Below are 13,025 nucleotides of genomic sequence, written 5' to 3' on the forward strand. Positions count from 1 at the left end.
ACTAATTAGGGCATTAATGTGCCTTTTTGTATCAACCAGACATGACATAGCACATGCCGTCAGCAGACTTATGTGGGACTCACGAGTTTGTAAGCGGGGAGGCTAAGCCCTTCCCGCTCACGTGCAATACCCGTATGACCCACTAAACCCACCTCGGATGGCCAGGACAGCGTGTATTGAGGGGCCCTCCGGGAATCGCTATCCAGCATAACTGCCGGAGGGCCCCCCCACGCTGGCGCGCCACCAGACGATGCGCACGTCGTTCCGGGGGAGCGAGGCGAGCATCTCTCGAACAGGAGAGCCCCGCCCATCGGTCGGTTCGTTTGTTTTGGACCGTATTAGCCCCTGATTCGGGGCAGGGGGGGATTAGATTACCTCTTGTACGTCCATTTTCCATATAAGTGGTTTGTTAACAGCGTGTTCTTCACCGGGTTTCCAGGGTTTTCCTTCCCCCCGGTCCAAGGGCCGCTCCCACATCAAAGTACGACCAAGGTCGTACGGTGCGCTCTTAGACCCTTCGCAGCCGTCAGTCCATCTCCCAGGGGGCAAGCCCCCTAGGGATCTGGACGGCAAAGGCCACGGAGGGAGCCCCCTCTCCACGGCAAGGTGGCGCAGCACGAGGAGAGGCGCACCACGAGGGAGAACCTAACCTAATCCTAACCCAAACATTTTAAATTCACTATTTGACCACAATTTCAAATGTAATGTCGCAAACCATTGTGGTAAAGTACAAGCGTGGACGTCGTTTTGTTCTGTAAGTAAGGCGCTCTGTAAAAGCTACACGTGGAAAGTTGCAAACTCATCTGATATACTCCTATACCGAATAACTATTGTGTCGTATTTATGAAACTTTTTTTGTTAATAACTTTTTAACGAATTACGAGCGACGGCTAAAATCTTTTCAAGGTTACTCAGGAGAGTGTCAACATATGTCAAGGCCAAGGTCATCAGGGCGGACTCCCCTGATTGGTATATTTACCATATATTTAGCAACAAAATTAGCGTAACAAAAATTTATACCAAAATTTAACTTATTTTCAAATAATCGTAACTTTACAAAAATTTATCGTATTGGAAAGTTTTTTTTATTTTAAACCTTCAGGTCTCTTTAAAGAGCATTTGTCAGATTTTGATCCTCCTCTTTTCTTTTTGACATCTCTTCAAAAGTAAGAACGTGTTTTGTATTCAACAATTTTTACTTTGACACACTCCACGGGGTGCAATGAATTTTTCTCATAAACTTTATAAGATTTATCATAAAATATCAACTTTTCATATTATACGTGTGTGCGGGCGTGCGTGCGTGCGTGCGTGTGTGTGTGAGTGAGAGATCCATTAGTCCAACAATTCCAACAATTATTCCAAGCAAAATCCATTGTTCCAACATATTTTTGCTACGTCTAGTGTGCTATTGCATGATCCCGAGCTGATCAAAAGCATCATGGTGAAGGATTTCGAACACTTGCCGGATCACCGCAGTTTTGTTGATGAAGATTTGGAACCGTTGTTTGGTAAGAACATCTCCGCTCTGCGCGGTGATCGTTGGAAGGAAATGCGGAATACATTGAATATTTCTTTTACTGCTAGCAAAATGAAGTTTATATTTGATCTGGTATTGAAATGCTCTGAGAACTTTGTTAATTATTTAGTCGATTATCCGGAAATCTGTCATGCGATCGAGACAAAAGAAGTTTTTAGACGATACACCAACGATGTTATCGCCACTGCGGCTTTAGACATATGCGTGAACTTTATGAAGAAACTATGAAGGATAATGAATTTTACATGGAGGCTACTAAATTTTCTTATGGTTTATTAACAATGGTCAAGTTTATATTTATGCGTACATGTCTAAAGCTCGCCAAATCAATGGGTTTGACCCTATTTCCGTCGACTACGTCCAAGTTTTTTAAAACTGTCGTGAGGGAGAATATTGGAATGCGGGTAGAACAAGGTATCGTCCGAACGTATATGATGCATGATACTGATGCAGGCTTGTGACAAGAAAGACACTAGTGTACACATGATGACTTTGGACATTGTCGTCTCACAAGCTTTTATCTTTTTCTTTGCCGGTTTTGACATGTCCGCGACGTTAATGTGCTTTGTCGTTCACGAACTGGCAGTCAATCAAGACATTCAGGATCGTCTGTGCGAGGAGGTAAGACAGTATCTCGTCGAAGGGAACAGTGAGATCTCCTACGACTCGCTAATGAAGATATCTTATATGGATCTGGTGATTTCTGAGGCTCTTAGAAAGTATCCACCAGCTATTTTTATTGACAGACTTCGCACAAGGAGATATGAGCTACCGTCAACGCGACCGGGTTGCAGGAATGTGATTATCATACCTAATAGGATCATATAGTATTTAACAGTACATTGCTGTTTCCCGTTTACGGTTTACATCGTGATCCAAAATACTTTTTATATCCAAACAAGTTCGATCCCGAGAGATTTAGTGAGGAAAATAAAGACAATATTATAGCGTACACTTATTTACCGTTTGGCCACGGACCTAGAAAATGTATCGGTAATCGATTTGCTCTTATGGAAACGAAAATTTTGATAGCTTATTTTTTGAATAATTTTATGAGAATTACTAACTGTATGTGTGTTGTGAGTTGACTTGCATGCGAATGTGGTAACGAAGACAAAGGTATAAAAAATGATCAAACGTGTAGAAATAGTCATGCTGAAAAGTTTTTTGGCATTATTTACACCATCTATTAGAGGATAAAAACTGTGTAATAATGAGTTACTTGCGTAAGAAAACTATCCCGTGTGGAAATCCACAACTTTAAGCACGAGAGAGTGACGTGAAATGGACGACTTGTGACGCATGTAACAAGAAATTTATTATTAAAATCAGAATTTGACTCTCTGTAATATTCTGTTTTGAAAAATTACTTATATCTATTTAGTTACAATCTTATATTTTTGCAATATTTATACTCCAAATTTCTTAACTTTGTATTATGTTACTACTAGTTTTGTGCATTTTGCTAATATCATTTTTTTTACTCTTCAATTGATTTATGTTCTTCAAATAGAATGCAACTTGACCAAAGCTTAAGGTATTTAAACAAGATATTGTGATATTTTTTGTTTAATTTAAAATTGTATTTTAAGACCGAAATAAAAATGTTGGAAAGCAAAATCGGTTGATTTGCATCAGCAACCTTAAAAAATTCGGTCAGTTTGAAATATATTTGAGTGCGCTTGCGCCTCAAAGGACTCGTGTTAATACAGTGCTCGAAATTAACAATTTTTAGACCGATTTTTGAAGCGACGCTTCCTATTTGTTTTACTAATTAAAATATAAAAACCTAAACAATTCTTATGTATAAAATATTATACGTAAATAAACTACAATATTATTTTTAAAAATTCTTATTTATAATTAACAACCTTAAAAATTTCTGTAAACTAAAGAAATTTCTTAAAAGATTTATTTGATCTCTGTATGGTTCATCAGTGATTATGATTTTAGATCTTCCAGTGAACAGAAATTAAAGTCATAAAGAACGGTTTTTTTAATTGACACATTTGCAACTACTATTCAAACTAGAATTATCTTGATAACTTAATTTTTTAATCTTAAACTTAATTTTATTGTAAGACATGAAAAGTACCGGAAAGTCGAGAGGTGCAAGTTTGTTTCCTGTCTGAAGTGTTATTTTATCTAATATTTACAATTTACAAATTATTTACAATATTTAGAAGATGGAAAGGAGAGGAATGTTCTCTTGTTTGCATTATTATCATAATATTGGGTCAGAAAGTTTGTGCCGTTTTTTGCTTTAAATGTGGGCTCAAATATACATTGCACGTACGAATCTTTATTGAATAATGTATGTAAATAACGGCATGAATTTTTTGACCGACTCAATAGATGCTTATTAGTGTTTATTTTTATTATTAAATTGATTATCAATAAATAAGGTATTTAAACAAGATATTGTGATATTTTTTGTTTAATTTAGAATTGTATTTTAAGACCGAAAATTTATTTGACGCGCAGTTTGACAAAATTAAAAAAAAAAAATAGAAATTATACAACAGAAATATTAGCATGAAGATTCAATTATGATTAAAGATTCTTTTTAAGTTGATTGTGTTTTTCCATATTGATTTATATTTTATTATTATATTTTATTATTATTAAATTTTTATACTTTTTCCGCTTGCACACGCAAAAATATAAAAAAAATTGATTTTTTAAAAAAGTATTATTTATTTATTTAATAAAATTATTTAGTAAAACGAAAATAAATAAATAGTTTTGATTATATCTGAAGTGTTCTTATTAAAATAACATTTGAGTTTTTGATTTCAACTCCACTAGAAGATTTGAAATTATAGTGACTGATGAATAGTATAAAGATGAATCGGTCAAATGAATTTTTATTCTTGATTATTGAGAATTAATATTTATACAATTAATAAATACTAAATTAAACAAAAAATATCACAACATCTTTTATTTAAAAAATAAAATCTTTACAATAATAAACAATAATACATTAATAAATAATAATAAATAAAGAGCAACAATAATAAATTAAGAGCAAAATAATTTTAAAAAATATTGTTCTATTTTTCTAAAAAAAAATTTCTAAAAATCTAATAATATAAGTGCAACAAAAGTAAAAAACTTCTTTGAGACATGAACTGTATAACTGTTTTTTGTATATTATGTATTTTATAATATAATACATCTTTGGTTTAATTAGAGCGGAAGCGAAACGGATAAAGCAGTTAATATAAAAAAAAAGATAATAAACGTAAGAGATACACATATGGCGCTGGTTCGTGAGGACAGGATGAAGGACCGCGGCAAGTTTTAATAACCGTTGGATGAGAGTAGATGATAAGTTAAAATCTAAAATTCATTAAATTGAATCGCCAGAAGTAGCACACAAATTTGTAAGGTACGACATTGCTGTATCTTATAAATAAGACGCAGTTCACGGCGGGTTGTCTAGGATGAGTGACGGTATTAACTTTTTAATTGCTTTGTTGCACCCATGGCGGGCCTGGCACTCGGCAGGATGATTATGAATTTTTAATCTATCCCCGAGTCTTAGTTCCCTTGATTTGCAAGGCGAGAATGTTAGGAGAAGTAGACGCAAAATTATTTTACGCGTCTAAATCAAATTAAATCTCACGTTTAACAGTAAAAATAAAATGCTTTCGAACTTAAGAATGCGAGATTACACGTCTTCTGATACATTTATTGGAAGACGGGCGTAAGAAATAAATCAATACTAAGTGTACGAGAAGCTTAAAGCGTCGATAGAAAGTTTCCGCGGAATTTAAATCAAGATTGATGAAGTTTCGAAATTAATTCGTATCAAGCTTTGAGTTGGCTCGTCGAACGCGACACGATCCTTCACGATGTTACTAAACTTACGTAATAACCTTCTCCTCGCGAAGTCTTCACCACGATGTGCCTGATAAATATTAAACTCAAGCCGTTCCTTCGGAATAACGATATCCACATAGCGCTCTGTCCTTGCGATGAACTTACGCGACGGTGTGTAGGTATATATACTGTGCGTACGTGCGTTATATTAATATACTGCAATGTTTACAGTTTTGAAAAAAGGAATGCCACTTTAAGGGACCACGTCAGTATTGGCAACCTTTCTATATGTGTATATAACTAAACACACACACACACACACACACACACACACACACACACACACACACATATGCACGCACGCATGCACGCACACACACAGATGTATATTTCTCGATGTTAAGAAGTAGAAAGGGTAGAAGTATGAACTAACAATGAGACATAACATTTTTTTACATAAGAAATTATTATTAATTTTATGATGAAAAGATTTTGGCCTTTTTTTTAAGACTAATATTACATATATTACATAATAGTTATTTATTATTATAATTATATAACTTTAACAATTATAATTATTATAACTATATTTTTACATCCACTAAATGTGGCGTATTAATACACACAATAAACGAGTATTCTGGAAAGAAAAAATTCTGCAGATGATATTCGGACAGCGTTACGTAAATTGAGAAAAAAGTAGTTTGACTAAATTTTTTCACTTAAAATTCTTTAATTCAAATGTTTATTGTATTTTAGTTAAATATATAAACATTTGAATTAAAGTTCAAGTATTTTATGTATTTAAGATAAATACATAAATACTGAAGAAACTTATTCAAGTAGAAAAATTTAGTCAAATTAACTACTTGTTTTCATTGTTTGTATAAGCATTGTTTACGTCTCTCTATGAGTCTGTCAATGTGTCACTGATAAAGTTGTATTAAGCCTTGAATTGCCAGACTTTTCACGGTGGTTATTTATAATCACAATGAATTATGATTTTATTATTTTATGCAAAAGTACAATTATAAAACTTCTTTTGTGGATAAAAATTTATAGCTTGTTTGAACATGTTCGAAGTTACTGAACGATGAGCGTGTTAAGTCTAGGAGTTTTTAAGTGTCTTCTTTATTTTTATGAAAAGAATTACAAAACTGTATTGCAATGCAAATAATGAAATAATTTTACAGTAAACAATAATTAAAACAAAATCGTAATTACTATTACAATAACCTCTTTAACGCAAATTTTGAATAGTTTCTTACGCGTTTAGATGTGTGTTAATGGGATAAAAGTGCTATTATCGTATTCAGCTAAAAAGAAGCAAGATGTATAATTTATAAAATTTTTAGGCCAAAATTGGCCATTTTATTCATCGCTATTTGTACAGTTTATAAAGGAAAATAAAATTTTCACTATTCAATTGTTATTTGAAAATAATTTGAAAAAAGAATCTTAATGATTGGAAAAAATATATGACAAGACAAATAACATTTTCTTCAAACTAAGAATTGGAATTAAAAAAATATATTGTTATTATAGTCGTTAAGAGCACAACATGATTATTAAAACAATCATGTTGTGCTCTTAACGACTATAATATTGAAATAAAAATATATTTCGCTGAAATATAAGATTATCGAATTCTTTAAAGAAGATTAAATTATATGTAAACAAGTTACATATTATTTTATATAAAAACAAGAATATAATTTCTTGTGTTTATGTATATGATTGTTAAAATAATTATTAAATAAAATATATTTTAAGGATGTATTGGACATACAATCTTAGACAAAAGTGAATGAAATTTGAAATACTTAAATATCTACGCCTAAACGCATAGTAAATCTAGATGTAAGAAACTTGAACGATAGTTGGAGTCTTATTTTTACTCTTACAAAGGTATTTTTCACGTATTTGTGATTTTTTTCACCTATGAGTTTAAACTTTTGACATTGAAAACGTACAATTATCTCAAGTTATATTTTATTTCTTTAAAACGGTGTAGTGAAGACAATTGAAACTTGGAAGATATTTTCATCTATTTATATACTAGATGTATAAAAAATTCAAAACACTGGTACTATTTCTTCTATATTTTTTTAGCTGTTTTATCCGTCAAGATCGTCTTTTTCCATAAGATAGAAAAGGATACCATGTAAAATCATTGAAAATTAAAATAGTTATAACTCAGCAACTGTTTAGTGGATGCGTTTTCAATTTTTTGCAGTACATTAGGGAAACTAAAAGAACAATTTCACAAATTTTTAGTAACTTTGAACTTCAGTCCGATACATCCTTAATTTGATATTTATGTGTGAGGAAAATTGTTCGAAATTCTGTACGTATTTCTTTACAAAATAATTGAAATAGAACATCCAAAATATTGTTTCTTGTATTTGTTCATGCAAAAATTTAATATTAAAGTTTATGTTTTTTCCATTTGTTTCAGTTGACCTCATACAAATGCTGGAGTTTAATTTAACCGTGTCATTGCCAGCTGCCTCCTTACTGACAGTAGTCTTGGCATTAGTAGGTAAGTTTCTCATATATTTTTTAGATATCCATTTTTTGCTTGTATTACCATAATACATTTTATTCTTGTTTTATTTTTGTTTTTGTTATATTATTTTTGTATTTTGTTATATTGTTTTGTTTGTTTTGAAAATTTTCATAGAAAATAAAAATATCGTTGAACATATCAATGAAGTAGATCGCCTATACGGTCTGCATCAGATCTTGTAATTAATATAACTCCGGCTGAGGTATTATTTTTTGCAATAAATTTATTTACAAATTTGTTACAGTTTTTTGGGGAACGGGAGATTTTAAGATGCTCTTGAGCATCGGTATTTGGTTTAGTAACTGTATCGTAAGTCTGACGAAACCTGTCGGCGCGCAGTTTATATAAGCTGAAAATACTAAATTAATAGAAAAATTATATTTATTACCAAGATCTGATGCAGACCGTATAGACCAGTAGAATTACACTCTAAAAGGGCCGTTTTGGGAAAAAATTAGTGACTCAGGTTTGACTGTGCGTAAAGCACAATTAATATGCGTAGATTAAAATAGGTACGTTTGCCACTTGCAAAAAGCTAGGGGTTATTGCAAAATTATGGGTTGAAGTGAGGAAAAAGTAGTTTTTTGCTTGTTTCTCGTAAACTAAAAACGGAATCGAAAAAAGTTTCGAATAAAAATTGTAGGTATTAAGTAGATCTACAATAATAAATTTGGTTCATTAAGATCGGTCGATTAGTTTGGTTGTAAAGTAGAAAAAATCATGAAAAATGGCCATTTTTTAAATTGCTTGTAACTTTCTTAAAAATTAACTCAAGCATTTGAATTTGTAGGAAAATATAGCTTTTATGACGATAAAAAAGTGTACCAAATTTTATCAAAAAATATTAACAATTTTTTTAGTAATATCAATTGTTTATCCAAAACGCGTTCCACTAAAATTTAATTTCTACATTTTTAAGACCATGCACGAACCTGAATCAAATTTTTTTCTCTTCTTAAAAAGTTGCAGTATTACATTATATATCGGTATTGCGAAATGTGTGCAATGCCTCAAATAAACGTGTAAAAAATAAGCCTAATTAACAATTAAATAACTTTTAAAATATTAACGCTATTAAAATAGGTAAAATGCATTTGAAAGGTGCGATTTTTTTTTAAATTAAAAAAAAAACATTGTTTTAGCTTATTTGGAAGCCGAGATATATATTTTTTTAAATCACTGTTGCTACAGTTATGAATATGTTAGCGCGGTGATAGCCACGCAGAGACGAAAAGGAAAAAGGTCTCGGCGTGTGGACAAGAGAAAGAAACACAGTCGCTTTGTAAATAAATAAATGTATTTAAGTCTTCTTTCAAATAGTGAATCGGTCTGGAACAGCAATCGATGAGAGTTGACAATATTTCCGACGATGATTTCGGTACTTGAATCCGATCTGTCTTGCACGAACGGAAGGATCTCGATATGCACGGCGCGCTTTCCGGATGTAGTTTGAAACGTCGTTGTCGCAGTCGTAAGCTAAAGTGTAGTACAAAGAAACGTAACAACTCCGCTGTTAAGTGTTTGGCGTAGTACTCTATGGAGAGCTCGTTGCTTTTGCAAGCGTTTGTGATTGAGGTATGTTCACTTATCGCTCGAGTGTGAGGTGTGTACGGCGCGTTCCTGGATGTTGATCGAGACGTTATCACAATTGTACGCTAAGTATTACAATGAGCCTTGAAGATACAGTTCAACAAGGTTGTGGCGATATTTTATATAGAGAGCCCGTTGCTTTCTCGTGATTTTGACGTTATGCTCTCTAGAGAGCCCGTTGCTCTCGCAAGCTTCCGTAAGAACGTAGATAGGTTTTGTTATGAATGTGAAGTAGCTCGATGATCTCTTGAGAGACCATTTCTCTCTCACGCATCGACAATTAGCAGTCGCTCGATCGGTCCTGTAGGAGAGCCGTTCTCAGCCTACGAATGCTTAGGAGCTGATATCCGCGAATGCAATGTAGCCGTAAGCAAGTTTAGAAACTTGTTACTCTGTAAGAGTGACCCGAATTTGTAAAAAGGGGGGGGGGACTTTCCTGTGTCACCGAACGTTAGGCACAGCTGTTTGATGCAGACGATTCTTGACGGTTGGGGGGATCGATTTCTTAAGTAATTGCAGCAATTAGTTGCCTTTTCCCTTGAATTATATGTCGTCTGGTCCTTGGGGTGGTAGAGGATGATGAAATGCTCGATGACGTAGATGCGCATACACTTGCTATCGCACAAGAATATAAATCTACTCGAAATGTTATATCGCGTATCGTACTTGTTTACAATTTCCACGGTGGACTGTGGAAATTGTAAACAAGTACGATACGCGATATAACATCTCGAGTAGATTTATATTCTTGTGCGATAGCAAGTGTATGCGCATCTACGAATTCGCAACCGAAATTGGAAAGTAGCCGAACATTCTACTCGCAACTTTGCTCTGTAGAAGTAGCCGTAATACAATGTTCGCAACTGAACTCGAGAGAAGTATCCGAAGGCTGTTTGCACAAAGACTCACGATTTTTCCGTAGTAACAGATTTTTCCCACTTGATTTTTCTTGCGTCGCTTTTATTTCGGTAGATAATTAAGGAGATGTCGAGAAAGTTGACGTATTTCATGCAATTTCCAATAAACAGCAAGAAGGGTCGAGACCACTTAGGCGGCTGAGGTGAGGACGACCCTTAATTAGGCGAAGGGAGAGGCTCTGAGTCGGTTGATGACAATGTCTTAAAATCGCAGCCGGTTGCAATTATTCATGTCCGAACATGCACATGCAGGTCGATAAGATACAGATGCGTCGAAATTTCTTAAGTAAACAATAAGCTAACAAAAAACTTATTTGAAAGTGTCTGTCGCCAGGCAATTCGACATGATCACAATTTTTCTTGTGTAATGAAACCAATTTTCTTAACAGAATATTAAGAAATTTTGACAGCGTCTTAATTATTAAATAATTAAAATAACCCTCCCCAAAAGTTCGAAGCGATTCATGAAGATTGACCACTGTAAACGTGTTAACAAAAGCAGTATCAATTCGAGAATGGCGGCCGGCAATGCCGCGCGCGCACGCGTCGTTTGCTAGCGCGTGGCGAGGCGCTCGCGTTCCAATTACTTTAATCGTTAATATCTCGAGAACTACTCGAGCAGAAATGAATCTAGTCGGTCCGATTTTAAGGCTAGTAGCTAGATAATACTGACTAGATAAGTTTTTTGGCTAGTTATTAGCTCGTGACTGGCTAAATATTCGTAGCCAGTTTTAATGATCTAGTTATTGTCTAGTAACTACATGTAAAATATGCTGTTAGATAGCGCTGCTTTTCTAGAAAACTTAATCTAGTTGCCATATAGCGGCTAACCATTTTTAATTGGTCTTAAGATCTAAAAGAAAGATTATGTTATTACATAAAAATACTATATAATAGTGCCATCTGTAAAGTTTATTATCTACGTTACTACTAAACAATTACTAGATATATTTTTATGTTATAACATAACCTTTCTTTTGGATCTGATGACCAATTAAAAATAGTTAGCCACTACATGGCAACTAGATTAAGTTTTCTAGAAAAGCAGCACCATCTAACAATATATTTTACATGTAGTTACTAGACAACAACTAGATCATTACAATTGACTACAAATATTTAGCCAGTCACGAGTTAATGACTAGCCAGAAAACTTATCTAGTCGGTACTACTTCGCTACTAGACACAAAATCGGATCGACTAGATTCATTTTCTGCTCGGGATATTATCATATCTGATATATGATGACTAGACAACAACTAGGTCACGAATAATTAATTATAAATTTGTAGCTACCCAGATAGCACAAGGACATCCATTGTATGTCTAATGGATATCCGCTTCTGGACATTCGGACGTCCATTAAGAGTCCAAGTAAGGTTCGTCGGACATTCGATGGACGTCCATAGGATATACGTTTGGCACAATTTTGTACGTTCATAGAAAGTCCTTTAATGGACGTCCATGGGATATACGTTTGTTATAATTTCGGACATTTATAGAAAGTCCGAAATAAACCAAATTTTGGACCTATTATGATTTGATTATTTCTTTTGGGCCTTTTTCAATTAAAGGGCTTGCTGCAATAGTGGGTTAATCCACATTTTGTAAAAATCATCGACATAAAGTATGGACTGCGCATTTCCTGCAAAAAGCTCTTGAAAAGTGTCCGGCAGAAAGACAAAGAGGAGACATGGTCCAGGTCAATTTCTTTCTTTGTCTAGCGCCCATTATGCTACTGATTAGACAGAGACAGCTTGACCCAGACCAATTGCTGTGTCCCTCTTTTGGTCGGAAAAAGAAACGAAAAAAAAAAAAACGAAAAAGAAAAAAAAACAATAATAAAAAAGAAAAAGAAAAAAACGAAAATAAAAAAACAAAACGATAAAAAACGAAAAAGAAACAATAATGTATTATAACAAACATTTAAAAAAATACCAATAATTAATTGTGTTAATAATAAATAAAAAAATAATACATATTATTTCATATTATTTCATATTATATCTAAAAGTATAACAATTAAAATAAATCTTTTGAAAATTAAAAATAATATAATTTATTATTATTTATAAATTAATGTTAATTAGAACTATTGTAAATAATATATATTTAATTTACAATATTTCTTTTAGATTATATAATAAAAATAAAGATAAATTATGTAAAAGTAAGATCCAAGTGCGGACATAAATCAGATATCCAGCATAAGATGTTCTGAATAGAACATCCGTTTTAATTCAAATGGACATCCTATGAATGTCCATTTTATGTCCATGAACATGTGGACCTGAATTGGACTTAAAATGGACGTCCTTGGAACATCCAGTGCTATTTGGGTAATGACAAGCTAGCAAAGTGAAAGAATAACCTTACTTTTTCATCTATATCGCTTATTGTCTGTTGCACTATTTGGCTTATAAAAAACCAAAATAAGATGAACAAACAAGAAAGAATATGTAAACGTGTTCGAAAACATCGGTTTATTCATTCAATATTAGCGAACATTGCCTCATGTCCTAATTCTTCAGGTAAATACAAAATCTTGTCCTTGACCAAGCGAAGACGGATATTTCCTTTC

General features: G+C 33.2%; 1 protein-coding gene across 4 annotated transcripts in view; it reads left to right on the forward strand.

The window, feature by feature from the left end:
• The window catches only part of LOC105831572 (membralin), a 361,211-nt gene that overhangs the window by 172,867 nt on the left and 175,319 nt on the right, over positions 1-13,025 (forward strand). For all 4 annotated transcript variants that reach the window (XM_036288173.1, XM_036288174.1, XM_036288172.1 and 1 more), the window contains one exon: positions 7,827-7,910. In XM_036288173.1, the coding sequence (XP_036144066.1) occupies positions 7,827-7,910 (84 nt within the window). The remainder of the gene's footprint in view (positions 1-7,826; positions 7,911-13,025) is intronic.

The sequence above is a fragment of the Monomorium pharaonis genome, chromosome 6 (assembly GCF_013373865.1).
Source record: "Monomorium pharaonis isolate MP-MQ-018 chromosome 6, ASM1337386v2, whole genome shotgun sequence".
NCBI lineage: Eukaryota > Metazoa > Arthropoda > Insecta > Hymenoptera > Formicidae > Monomorium > Monomorium pharaonis.